The sequence below is a fragment of the Monopterus albus genome, unplaced genomic scaffold (genome assembly GCF_001952655.1).
Source record: "Monopterus albus unplaced genomic scaffold, M_albus_1.0 scaffold217.1, whole genome shotgun sequence".
Taxonomy (NCBI): domain Eukaryota; kingdom Metazoa; phylum Chordata; class Actinopteri; order Synbranchiformes; family Synbranchidae; genus Monopterus; species Monopterus albus.
In genome coordinates this window covers 103,321-116,759 of record NW_018128097.1, presented here as the reverse complement: position 1 = coordinate 116,759, position 13,439 = coordinate 103,321, and the positions used below count along the sequence as shown (strand labels likewise).

At 39.0% G+C, this 13,439-nt stretch overlaps 2 protein-coding genes across 3 annotated transcripts; both read left to right on the top strand.

Annotated features, from left to right (window-relative positions):
• The first annotated feature begins 303 nt into the window (after positions 1 to 303).
• On the top strand, positions 304 to 3,255 carry LOC109971186 (hepatitis A virus cellular receptor 1 homolog). Its single transcript, XM_020619283.1, is given in 7 exon segments — positions 304 to 384; positions 537 to 875; positions 1,282 to 1,341; positions 1,486 to 1,507; positions 1,509 to 1,575; positions 2,068 to 2,161; positions 2,297 to 3,255. Coding segments are annotated over 7 exon segments (711 nt in total). The 5' UTR covers positions 304 to 341; the 3' UTR covers positions 2,383 to 3,255.
• A 1,941-nt stretch (positions 3,256 to 5,196) lies between these two features.
• Positions 5,197 to 12,207, top strand: LOC109971150 (Down syndrome cell adhesion molecule homolog). Of its 2 annotated transcripts, XM_020619232.1 has the most exons (15): positions 5,197 to 5,390; positions 5,493 to 5,831; positions 6,155 to 6,283; positions 6,394 to 6,558; positions 6,665 to 6,735; positions 6,935 to 7,181; positions 7,293 to 7,379; positions 7,504 to 7,566; positions 9,190 to 9,261; positions 9,471 to 9,599; positions 9,695 to 9,859; positions 10,176 to 10,228; positions 11,490 to 11,592; positions 11,683 to 11,713; positions 11,806 to 12,207. In XM_020619232.1, exons 1-15 carry the CDS (start codon positions 5,327 to 5,329, stop codon positions 11,861 to 11,863), a joined length of 1,776 nt encoding a protein of 591 aa, XP_020474888.1. In that variant the 5' UTR covers positions 5,197 to 5,326; the 3' UTR covers positions 11,864 to 12,207. The 2 variants fall into 2 exon arrangements, with proteins under 2 accessions (XP_020474888.1, XP_020474889.1); XM_020619233.1 differs by lacking the exon at positions 7,504 to 7,566.
• The last annotated feature ends 1,232 nt before the right edge of the window (positions 12,208 to 13,439 follow it).

The following is a 13,439-nucleotide window of genomic DNA, read 5'->3' as shown; positions in this document are numbered from 1 at the left end:
TGTACTGGTCCCTGTGTAAAACTGGGAACTTTTGCACATAATATTTTCACTTGTTGCAGATGAGAGCTGGGGTACTGTATTTATGGACACTGATCAACATATAATATCAGCAGATAGGACAGATCATTTTCTCAGTGAGCCTGTTGCACATGTTCTTGATTTGTTTGAATGTGGTTATGACTGATGATGATTTCCTTCCTGATTTTCAGCAAAGAAGTTGAGGCTTCAGCACATGACTTCATCTGTCCTGGAGTGTGTGTGTGTGTGTGTGTGTGTGTGTGTGTGTGGAGGAATCCGTCTTATCCTCACTTCAAGACATAGATATACAATAGCCTACACACATGCATAGTCTTTGTTATTTTTTCCTCCTGATCCTGACCCAAGGTAAGTCGATATTCTGTGCTTTTATGTTTTCTGATATTTGTTGTGTGCTTGGAGGTGAAGGGGTGTATGCACGTACGTGGGTGCACATTTCAGAATTGCAATTTCCAATCTACATCATATCATCCAGTTTGATCCATGGCTGTTCTCCACAGCCCGCTCTAGCAATGTCAGTGTCATTGGCATCATTGGGCAAAATGTCATCCTGCCCTGTCAGTATGACACCCAAACTCACCCAAGCATCCTGAGTGTCTGCTGGGGACGAGGAGAGGTGCCCAGGTTCCACTGCTCTGACACCATCATCTCCTCTCAGGATGGGCTTGTACATTTCAGCCAGTCCTCCAGGTACCAGCTGCTGGGGGTGACCGACGGAGATATGTCCCTGACCATTCTGAACGCTCAGTGGAGTGATGCTGGTGTGTACGGCTGCAGGGTCAAGATCCCAGGATGGTTTAATGACTATAAGGTCAATGCGCACCTGGTCATGGTGGAAGGTAATGCTCTGCAAACTGTTAATGCTGATCAGGCTCTGTGGTGTTTTTCGGTTGAGCTTTAAGGAATTGTGGACCACTCTACCAGCTGACATTCACTCCAGTACAGATCTGGCACTTTTAAAGACCAGACTAAAGACCTATTTATTTACACTGGCATTTATCTCCCAGTACTAGTACTAGTAGTAATACTCCCAGTAGTACCTTTTTTTTTTTTGTAAGTGTATTAAGTTATATTTTACTATGTCATCTGTTTTATTTGTGTGAAGTACTCATTGTTGTTGATGTGCTTTAATTCTGAACTTGGTTTTCCAGTTATTTTATTTTATTTTTTACTGTGTTATTAGACTTGTGTAAAGCACTTTGGTCGACCTCCAGCTGTTTTAAAGTGTTATACGTTGATTTCCAGCTACTGTAGAAGAACCTGTTACCCAGGACTGGATACCTCCTACTGAAGATGAGCAATCAGGTGTGAATGAATAAATATCATGTTAAAAGTGGGAGGTGATGTCGATATAAACTCTCTTTTTTTGCAGACGTCTTTAAACAGATGCATTATTTGCTATTCAGGGCCAAACTGTACTTGAAAAATGGCAGTAACTGATAGTTTCAGCTCTTTACAGAAATACTGACAACACCTGCACCTAAAAGTCTAGAAGTTGGTGAGCCCTCATTGGCTGCAATGGGAAGAATACCAGCAAAGGTAGGGTACTGTTTATTTCCAAAATGAGGATGTATAATATACTGTATGTATTGTTTAAATACTAGGTTACCCATATCAAAACCAACAGTGCTTTAGTGTCTGAAGTAATGGTTTTTACATGAAGAACTGGACAAAAGTTCAGACCTAATCTAACTAGGTGTTGACTTGCAGTTAGATACCAAAATAAAGAGGACAAACACCACAAACTCGTTTTGTTCATAAGCAATATTGTGGCACATCTGGCCTTCTTCAGGAAAGATTTGTCTAATGAATAATGTGGCACATTGTGAATCGTGTTAGGAACACCAACAAAGTTATGAATATGTCATTTAAACTTTAAGTGATTTTACATGTGTGTGTGGTTAAAGAACAATGAAATATTACAATTTTGAGTATATAGCATATTTTCAATACGTTTTATGCTGCTTGTACACAATATGACTGTAAGCCATTTACAACTGACTCAGTTTCTCTGGTTCGTTTTCATTGCAGGAAAAATTCTTAAGCTTCCTGGACGTGGGGAACATCGTCAGGATGGGAGTTATTTTCTTCTCCACTTCAAGCATAATATTTCTCTTTACTTTCTGTAAGTTTAGAGTGAATAATAATTTGTGATTCATGTGCCATTTTGATTAATCTGACACATTAAACATCTACTGACTGTGAGCCCTTTTTCTATAGAATGAGAAAATCATTTAATGTTTGTATTTCTTCCAACCAGGGAGAAGGTTTTGGCCAGAGAGGACACTTCAGCACATCAACACCTCAGCTGCTGAGAACATTTACGAAAGCATCCAAGTGGTGTGATGCTCTGCATTAGTAAAATAAAGTATTGTACAGATTTCTACAAGGACCTTCTGGGTGAAGAAGTGCCTGCTTGCCATGTGCTGATGCCTACCATCTCCTCCTCCTTTGAATTCTTGTCTGTGAAATCAGCAAGGGGATGAAACAGTAAAGCAGCTTACAGAGTCCCCCTGCTCTGAGATAGCAGTGAAAAGGGTAAATGTGTGTCAGAAGATGCAAAAATATCCTGCTGCTTAATCAATTTGCTTTTATCTTTATCTGTTTCATGGCAAAATTAATCTCAAACCCTGAAAAGCCTGTGGGTTGTGTGTGTCTGTGTGTGTGTATTTGAGGGTGTGGGCACAGCGCCACCTGCTGGACATAATACATTATTACCAAGATATCAGTGGAGAACATTCTACTCATAATGTGAGGTTGTTGGGTTGGATAGGCAGAGTAATGAGAAGGTGGGAGAAATGTTTATAATGGTTTACAGTATACTGTTAATACTGTCAATATGTTCTGAAGGAAGTTAGATGTAATATCTGCATTGTGTGTTATCAAAACTCATAAAAAACAAATTTTAGACATAGTTAAGGTCCACATGAATGATGTTTTGACTACATTTTTGTCAAGATTGTGTTCAGTTTAACTGGTCTGATGAAATGACTCCATTTAAATGGGAATCACTGAATACATTTTCTGTTTCTGTCCCAATCGCTCACTTTTATTTTTTTCCAGGAATCACTGATAACACTGATCTTTTTCATATTTTGGGTGTGTTGTTGTCTCTCTGACTTAATGCAGCAATACAAGCCAAATTAATGGAATCAGAGGTGAAGATGCATTTTGCTCTAAATGAGGCCGTGACCGTGTTTACCGAAAATATAAATTTCATAACTGAGAGAAAATGAGCTGCATGTTTTTCAGTTGTTGGTCATTGTGAGAACTTTTATGTCACTGTCCAAAGGCTTGCGCAAAAACCAGCATTGCAAGAACAATAAGGTCTGCAGATTTCTCTAAAGAAATGCCTGTTGTGACATTTAAACTTCTGAACTCTTGTTTGTTAATAAGTATGAACAAAAATGTGCCAGTTCTCTAGAGCAGCACCTGCAGGGTCCCATTCTTCTCAAATTGCAGTGAAAAAAGTAAATATGATGTTATTTGTGGTGGAGAAGTTGTACAAATATCCTATAGATTAGTGAGCACCCTTTTCTTGTTTTCTTGTTTTTAATTTCAAACATAAATTCCAGGCCAGAAAAACCCAGGGATTGTTTGTTCTTTTTGGCACATTGCCAGCTGCTGGACTTAATACATTATTACCACAATATTAGAGGAGAATACAGCAAGTATCAAACTCATAAATGTTTTTTTCTGTAAAGATGATGAATTGCTGTTGTCATCCACAGTCTCAGACTTTATGTATATTATATATATTGTTTATGATCAAAACTGATTTATCTTTTTTAATCCAGTCATCCAACACAAACAAGAAAGACATTAGTTTGTATGCTTGTTCACTCTGTTGAATTTCACTCCGCATTGTCACATTTCAGTGGAATAAAGTTGCTCTGTCAGTGTTTCTGTTTTAGTTCCTATTTTATAGTGTAGAAAGTATTAATTTTGTTCTCGTTTTGGAAGTTTCCTTTCTTATGAATTAGTGTAGCAATGTAAGCAAAATCCAAGAAGTCGGGGGGGAAGGTATTTTTCCTGAATCAGCTAACAAATGGCACACATGGGGAACATATATACTGGCTGGCCAAACCAGTAACATGAAAAGCGAATAGACAAAGATACTAACTAAATAACTTACCAATAAACACTGAATAGACAGTCTGATAACAGCTAAATATTTTTCTTTAGATGTAAAAATAAAACATAACTTGGCAAGTAAAGATTTAATATAAATTACAAACAAATAAATAATATGTTTCTCCCAAACTCCCCCCTCCCTGTATTGGGCACTTGGTTCAATCCTTGCCTAGTGGGAGGTATTTAAGCCTGCTGCTGCCTAAGTCCAAACTTTTTGTTGGGACCACCCCCATATATGGATTAGGAACAGTGTAACTCAAAACGAAAATTTGCACGTCGATACAAAATTAGCCAAATGTGCATGTTTCATTGATTAATTATGTACTGTATGTCTAAACCTAATGTCAAATCAGATGCCTAAAATCCACCTATAACTTTAATCTACACACATGAGCAAAGAAAACAGAAGAACATTAGCTAGCTAATTCCACTGCCAGTGGTGGTGAAGGCCAAAAATTCACTTCCATTTTGCAAATCTTTCAAATAATTATATCACAGCAATTGGAGTATTTACATTTTTGCATTTAGAACATGGTAGAAGTTACTCTAACCATGTGCATTATTGTGCGTATTCAAAGAGGAAGCTCTGTGCTGGGTCGCTAAACATCCAGCAGAATAAAATGTTTATTCAGCAGTCTTAAACAGTTTCAGAAGTTCATGGCCCTTGAGTAAACCAGACTTTCTATTTCCATCAGTGTTGCATATCAGGACATATTGTGTAGGCAGTTTGGAAATGAAAGTGCACAGTGTATCTGTTTTCTGTTAAAAACTAGCACAGTTTACTTCAGAAAGATGTTTGCGGATGCTAAGCTGCTCTGTTAGACTCCAACCAAAGTTTGAATGGTTAAAAAAAAAGCCCCACTGTTCCTGTCGCAACTATAAGAATAACGCACAAGTGGGAGTGAAGGCAGTGTGTTAACCTTGATTGTGTCTCTTTGTAATCATCAAAATGAAACAGTGTGCTCCTTACGGGTTAAGGAACAAAAACCACAGAAAAGGAAACTGCTCTGTTCTACATTCCTCTTCTGCCAGAAGAAGTTGTTTATGTGAGCATATCAAGGACAGCATCGTGTGATCTGGAACGATTTCAAATTTGAAACCACATTGTGTTTTGGTTTAGTCTGGTTTAGAAGGTTAACTGATCCTTCAAGTCAAAATGATTATTTTGGCTAGCGGACATCTTCCTGTGTGTTACACTCTTCTGTTTTGTCTCCTGTTGGGTAAGACAGTTGCATTTTTACTTAATTATCATTAAATTAAATCATGATGTGTCCTTTGTGTTTTACCACAGACCTCCCATTGCCAATGGGACTCCTTTTCAGGTTGTGTGTATACAGAAGACATCATAGCCACAGTGGGAACAGATGTAACTTTACCATGCAACTATGATGCTCAGTACTATGGCAGACTTTCTGCCTGCTGGGGCAGAGGAGCCATCCCCAACCGTGGCTGTGCCGATGAGGTGCTCAAGTCAGACGGGACATCAGTGGTTGGCAGGCTGTCAGAACGTTACCAGCTTCTGGGTAGACTCAACCAGGGTGACATGTCGCTGACCATCAGGCATGTTGAGGAGAGCGACTCAGGGATGTACGGCTGCCGTGTGGAAATACCGGGCTGGTTCAATGATCAGAAACAGCAGCTGACCCTGAGAGTAGTGGCAGGTGAGACCCACAGTGGTAAATGATCATGTCTGGGAGGGGAAAAAGGTGCATCAGTAAAGGTGACAAATGTTTACTGGGATTCCCTGATGACTTGCTACTTGTTGAAATGCAACAAATGGCCCAGAAACAACGCCGATGTCTGAATATTCTCACATTAGCTGGAACAAGGCTGGGGCAAATTTTGCTTAATAAATGATTTAAATGATAAATTCCTTGTAAAATTGTTTGTAATTTTCTTTTTTTTAATCTGTCGACTGATTAATCGATTATTAGTCTAGGCTCTATACTGTGCAGCATTGCATTTGTTTTTAATTTCTATTTAGGGCACCCTAATTCCCTGAAGGTGGAGACCGGAGAGGTGAAGGAAAGAGCTCTCACTGTTCGTTGGGCTCCTGTGTTTGATGGTGGCAGTCCCATCACATCATACAGGATTGAGCTCAAAAACAAAGGGGGTAAGTACGTGAAAACATCCCAATAATCCTAGCAGAATTTAAACATTAGGTAGCTCATATCTTTCAAAAAGTAACTGGGTGTATCTTATCTACGCATTCCTGTTGCACAGCATCCTGGGATACCGCAGTAACAACTGAAGTCACACATGCATTGACTCAGGTGACTTTGGTGGATTTGCATCCGGCCAAGAACTACAACCTTCGTATGTTTGCTATCAACAGTGTGGGCACGAGCGAGGCCAGCAATGTTCTGATAGTCACAACTAAAGAAGCAGGTAGATTTTGTTAATATTTATTGTTTATGAAGTAATTAAAATAATTACCAGGCTATAATTCTTTTTTTTTGATGGATTTCCCCTTTAAAACTTGTTTTCCCTCTAGCACCAGAGGGTCCTCCACTGGATATGCATTTGGAGGCCGTCACTTCTCACAGTATTAAAGTTACATGGAAGGTGAAGTCACAATTTTGATTCAAAAATCACCTTTACTTAACAGCATTCTCTATAGATACAGTATCTCTGCATATAGTAGCATCATTTTATTTTGCCTTTGTAGCTGCACACAGTTTAGCCTTAATATATCTAAGAAAGCCAAATAAAATTTAAATCCTCACCAAATAATTGTCCTAAGTGTATGTTTTCTCTTGACCAGCCTCCGAAAGCTGATCTCAGAAACGGGGTTGTGCAAAGTTACAGCATTAGCTACAGAGAGTACGACCGTGCAGGCAGACAGTATAAAAAGTGGCAGCAACAAAGTGTGACTGCCACACGGGAACAAGAGAGCGTCATCTTGAACAACCTGAAGCCCTCCACCCAGTACGAAGTGCTTATACAGGCCAAAACCAACGCAGGGATAGGACCTGCCACCACTGCAGCTCTCTGCTCCACTTTGGATGAGGGTAAGAAGCTGAGAAATAACAAAAAAAACATTTATTGAATTATTATTATTATGTCAATTTAATATCAAGCAAACTAACCTAGTTGAAAACTGTATTTTATTGTGTTTCAAGTTCAGTCAACCTCAACAGCACCAGCGATTCAGTCCACATTCCTTCCTGCCACAGTGTGGATGCAACACACCACAAATTTCACCTCTGGTATGTGTTATATATTACAACCATACTCCTTATTAAGCATTTTAAGATCTATGTAAAAAATAAAGTCAAATGAAAATTTTCCTTTTGTTTTTAATATATTATTTATGACTCGAAAATCTATTAGCACCAGCGATTCAGTCCACATCCCTTCCTGCCATAGTGCAAGACACCACAAGTTTCACCTCTGGTCTGTGTTATACAGTGCCTTGCGAAAGTATTCGGCCCCCTTGAACTTTGCGACCTTTTGCCACATTTCAGGCTTCAAACATAAAGATATAAAACTGTAATTTTTTGTGAAGAATCAACAACAAGTGGGACACAATCATGAAGTAGAACGAAATTTATTGGATATTTCAAACGTTTTTAACAAATAAAAAACTGAAAAATTGGCCGTGCAAAATTATTCAGCCCCCTTAAGTTAATACTTTGTAGCGCCACCTTTTGCTGCGATTACAGCTGTAAGTCACTTGGGGTATGTCTCTATCAGTTTTGCACATCAAGAGACTGAAATTTTTGCCCATTCCGCCTTGCAAAACAGCTCGAGCTCAGTGAGGTTGGATAGAGAGCGTTTGTGAACAGCAGTTTTCAGTTCTTTCCACAGATTCTCCATTGGATTCAGGTCTGGACTTTGACTTGGCCATTCTAACACCTGGATATGTTTATTTGTGAACCATTCCATTGTAGATTTTGCTTTATGTTTTGGATCATTGTCTTGTTGGAAGACAAATCTCCGTCCCAGTCTCAGGTCTTTTGCAGACTCCATCAGGTTTCCTTCCAGAATGGTCCTGTATTTGGCTCCATCCATCTTCCCATCAATTTGAACCATCTTCCCTGTCCAGAACAAGGAACACACCAGGCAGGTCCGAGATACTGTTGTGGAGAAGTTTAAAGCCGGATTTGGATACAAAAAGATTTCCCAAGCTTTCAACATCCCAAGGAGCACTGTGCAAGTGATAATATTGAAATGGAAGGAGTATCACACCACTGCACATCTACCAAGACCTGGCCGTCCCTCTAAACTTTCAGCTCATACAAGGAGAAGACTGATCAGAGATGCAGCCAAGAGGCCCATGATCACTCTGGATGAACTGCAGAGATCTACAGCTGAGGTGGGAGACTCTGTCCATAGGACAACAATCAGTCGTATACTGAGATTTGTCTTCCAACAAGACAATGATTCAAAACATAAAGCAAAATCTACAATGGAATGGTTCACAAATAAACATATCCAGGTGTTAGAATGGCCAAGTCAAAGTCCAGACCTGAATCCAATTGAGAATCTGTGGAAAGAACTGAAAACTGCTGTTCACAAATGCTCTCCATCCAACCTCACTGAGCTTGAGCTGTTTTGCAAGGAGGAATGGGCAAAAATTTCCGTCTCTCGATGTGCAAAACTGATAGAGACATACCCCAAGCGACTTACAGCTGTAATCGGAGCAAAAGGTGGCGCTACAAAGTATTAACTTAAGGGGGCTGAATAATTTTGCACGGCCAATTTTTCAGTTTTTTATTTGTTAAAAAAGTTTGACATATCCAATAAATTTCGTTCCACTTCATGATTGTGTCCCACTTGTTGTTGATTCTTCACAAAAAATTACAGTTTTATATCTTTATGTTTGAAGCCTGAAATGTGGCAAAAGGTCGCAAAGTTCAAGGGGGCCGAATACTTTCGCAAGGCACTGTATATTACAAACATACTCCTTATTAAGCATTTTGAGATCTATGTAAAAATAAAGTCAAATGCAAATGTTCCTTTTGTTTTTAATATGTTATTTATGACTCAAAAATCTATTTCATTGCTATATCCAAGTTCACTCAACTTCCCCGGTTGAGACTGTTGCTGCTGCCACAGCCTGGGGACGGAGCACAAGTATCACGTCAGGTACTTCACATGCTTCACATGGAAACATTACACCAAACATGACAGAGTTGATGTTACTCATACAGAGTATATTTTATTTGAAATATTATATCCAAATCCAAGATGGTTTACATGAGTATCATCACAACCTGTCATTCAGCAGAAGAAACATGTACAAATTCATAAAATTAAACTAAGCTGTTTTTCCTTCCCTCTTTTGTGTCTCGTAGTGCCCCCGGATCCCCCAGTAGTTGAGATAAAGGAGGTCATAGATAATACAATTTCCCTTGTGTGGACTCCTGGGTTTGATGGTGACAGCCCTATTACTGGCTACTACCTGGAGTACAAAGCAGTGAACAGTAAGAGTAAAATTCAGCTGGAACTGTCATTCAGCTGTGAACGTCTGGCTTGTTGGTGTTTGTTAATGCTACATAAAATATTTTTCCCCTTACAGCCTCATGGGATTACACAAAGACAGTTGTAGACTTCAGTCCCAACCAGACAGAGGCCACAATAATTGAAATAAATCCCTCAACATACAACATCCGCATGTTTGCTAAGAACAGTCTGGGCACCAGTAAAGCCAGCAACGTCCTCACTATCACTACTGGAGAAGCAGGTGCTGTTTATCTTATTTTCATTGTGTCATTAATATTTTGCATTGACAAGTGTATTAAGTGTATATATTGTTTCTGTAAGAGCAGAAGCTGTGGCCCTTATTTACACTCGGTAAGGCAGAATATATATATAAAAAAGCAACAATATGAGCCCACATTAAGTCCAGTGAACATATAAATGAACACACCGTCCCTCAGGAGACAGGAAACACACTTCATTTGGCCTGATGATGTCTCAGCTTTCCTTAGAATTTTGTTTTTATGTTTTTAGTAAATCTGAAAGGCATAAATTTGAAGACTTCCCTTTTTGCTCAACAGGTCACCAGAGGGACAAGCTCACTACCACCACCCCAACTAACAATCATGTTACTGTAAGTCACAAACCTAGGAATAAAAAAGCAACAATATGAGCCCACATTAAGTCAAATGAATATGGGTCACATTTAGTGACAAACCCAAAGAAACAGGTTAATTTTAACTCTTATACTGTATGTGGGTATCCTGTTAGGTAGTTTAATTTATAACAATGAATCATGTCAAAAGTTTTAGAACACCCCTGTGTTTTAATTGTGATATTTAAGCTGTTTGAGTCCAGTGAATAGCCTGATATATTACATGCCTAAGTAAACAGCCAGAGGTAAAATGAATTAATCACCAAAACTAAAGATTGTAAAAGTTGCAGCAATGAAAACAAATGAAGCCTTAAACACTGATGCAAAAGGTTCTACAGCTGTCCCAGCTTTTGTCGATGCCTTACAACAACAGGTTCTGTCTGTACAAAGGCAGCGTTGGAAAAGATTACTACACCGTCTGAAGCATTACCTGGAAAAAGACGATTATGAAAGGAGGTCAGATTTTTTTTCAGGCTTTCATTCTGCAGCAGGATAAAGAGCCAAAAAACCCCCACCTCCAGACTGTGTAGAGGAAAAGAACAAGACAGTAGGTGTCACATGATGGGATGGCAGCACAGTGTGCAGACCTTCCAGATGAAGCAACCTTACAAGCACTACACATTTGTTTTGCAACAGTGTTTTTGTATCTATCTGAAAAATATTTGTGTTAGACTATAAAAAGAAGGTCACGGGTGTGTTTGGCTGTTGATTTACGCTAACAACAAATGGAAACATGGAGATAACCCTAAAACCTTTGATCGGCAGTACTTTATAACCTCAGTACATTTTGAAAGATAAATATTTATGTGCAAATGAATAACTGAGTATTAAATGAATATAGTGGAGTAAAGAAGTACAGCATTTCCCTCTAAACTGTTGTGAAGTATAAAGAAAGATGAAATAGAAATACTCAAGTAAGTGAGAACCAGAAGATTGAGTGGTAAAAAATAAAATAGAGTTTTGAAAACTGAAGAGTACATAATTGCATAATGCTCCCCCCCAACCCCGGATCCCCAATGAAACAACCACAACACTACATGAATGTTGATATTTCATTTTATCTGCTGGATGAGAAAGTAAGCAGTTGTTTGCTACTTGATAAGCTTGTGATTTGAGGCTGTATCTGTCAGCTTGTTTTGTTGATCTTGTTCTGTTAATGCAACTTTAATGTTCACAAGACAAGTAGAGCCATGTGTCCCCTGAAAGTAAACTTGAACCGTCTTCAAACCTTCTCTGCTAGGTGAGTGTTGAGGACAGGCATAGTGGTCATCTGGCTGCCATTGTGGTGCCGGTGGTGCTGGTGGTCCTGATGGCTGCCATTGCAGCCACATGGCACCTTCGACGTGAGTATGCTCACAGTGACGGGAGCACTTCTTACAGAAGCACAACATCATTTACTTGGTTAATTTAATCCTCGCCTTCTCTGTTCATAGGCATGAAACGGAAACATGGCAGCCTGAGCATGTAAGTGGTTGTGCAATTTGCAACATTTATACAGAGGATTTAACCACTGAGGACATTTTACATTAAGTGCCTCTGCTATTTCTGGTCTGCAGGTGGGGGGCAAATGGGGGAATCCGTTACAGAGTCTCTGAGTCACTACAAGAGCTGTAAAACTCAGAGTTTACATTATGGTGAGATCACAAAACTCACAAATCAGTAGTTTTGAGCTGTATGAAATTTGCAAACAGACGTTATGTCATTGAGGAAAGGAACTGTTTTATTACAACTTCATTTGGTAGTTTATTCAACTAACCTAAGGAGAAATAACCCACACACGACTGTGTGTAACTTAGACAGTGTAACAATGAAATGTTTTCTTTTATTACTGAGTGTTGTTGTAGATCTGCCAGTATTTTCATGTTATTGCACTTTTTTGTATAGTATTAGTTCATCTTTTTTCTAACAGTACGTTTACATCAAGAAATCATTACAATCCCTTTTATTTTGTGATTTTTATGGTAATAAATTTCCACATTACAAATTCATACAATGTACTTTATTTTACTGATTCTAATTGAGTAAAACAGTTTATCATGTCTGTTCAGCTATCACTTAAAACAGTGTTTCTCAAATGGGGGTACTAGTACCCCTAGGGGTACTTTGCTGTGAATTTAGTGATGGTATTGGCTACATTTGAAATGGAGCATTTACGTGTTTTTAGTAAATTTGACACAAATAGTACAGCACAGTGTTGTACCTCTTTATAAAGGCTTCTTTTTCTGTCAATGTTTTGCACTGGTCAGAGGGTACTTGGCCAAAAAAATATTTAAAAGAAGGTACATTACTGAAAAAGGTTTGAGAACCACTGACTTAGAAGAAGAACACATTACATGTTTACCGCCCACAAGTTGTACCAGATGTCCACTGGTTCACACCACAGAAACAAAGGTAGTTTCTGAATGGAGTTTTGGTTGAATAACTAAAATTCAGGTTTACTAAAATATATACTGTGTGTGTATTCCCAAAACCTAATACTGAGTGACTCTGTTGAGTAAAATCTCTTTACTGAAATAATTTGATTTATTATAAAGCTGCATAGACTACACTGAGGAGTGGTGTCGGTAGCCATTCAGTTTGTTAAATATATGCATTCTATCTAACCTAAACTTATATCTGATAAAAAATTTCATCAGCCAAAATAAAGAAAACAGACTTTTGTGTCATTTAAACTTCACATCTCTTACTGTAAAACCAATCATCAGTATCCACTTATAGCCACAAGAGGGCGCCAGAGCCTCAGCAGTGAGTTGATCTAATGATTTCCTTGGCTCACTCTTCAGCTCACTTCGTCATCAGCCGTGCTGTCCTCTGGGGCAGACACTGCAGCCAGCTGGATTTCCATCCATCTGTCATGTAAATCTCTTAATTGTCCTAATTAAGGAGATGAAGAAGAGGAGGAGACCTGATACCTCTGGGGAGCTCTGAGGCAGCTGCCTGCAAGGGTGTCTCTGACTAATGGGGGATCACAGGGGAGATACCCAAGCCTGTGTCTCAGCAGGGACCACATGGCACAGTAGGGATCAATGTATGTGTGCATGAATGAAATGATGCATGAATAGATATTTTTAAGAGGGGTCTCCACTTCCTTTTCTGCCTGTTTACATCTCTTTCTAAAGAAGGCCAGTGATGATGGACCTGTTGTTTCTGCATATGCGTAGTGAGGTGTTACACTTCCTGAAAATGGGCT

What these genes read in the sequence shown, in the direction of transcription:
- LOC109971150 (XM_020619232.1), top strand. Translation starts at nt 5,327, where the DNA reads ATGATTATTTTGGCTAGCGGACATCTTCCTGTGTGTTACACTCTTCTG. An exon ending in CACCACAAGTTTCACCTCTG is followed by an intron (nt 7,567 to 9,189) that starts GTCTGTGTTATA and finishes GCTATATCCAAG; the next exon opens with TTCACTCAACTTCCCCGGTT. An exon ending in CAACTAACAATCATGTTACT is followed by an intron (nt 10,229 to 11,489) that starts GTAAGTCACAAA and finishes CTTCTCTGCTAG; the next exon opens with GTGAGTGTTGAGGACAGGCA.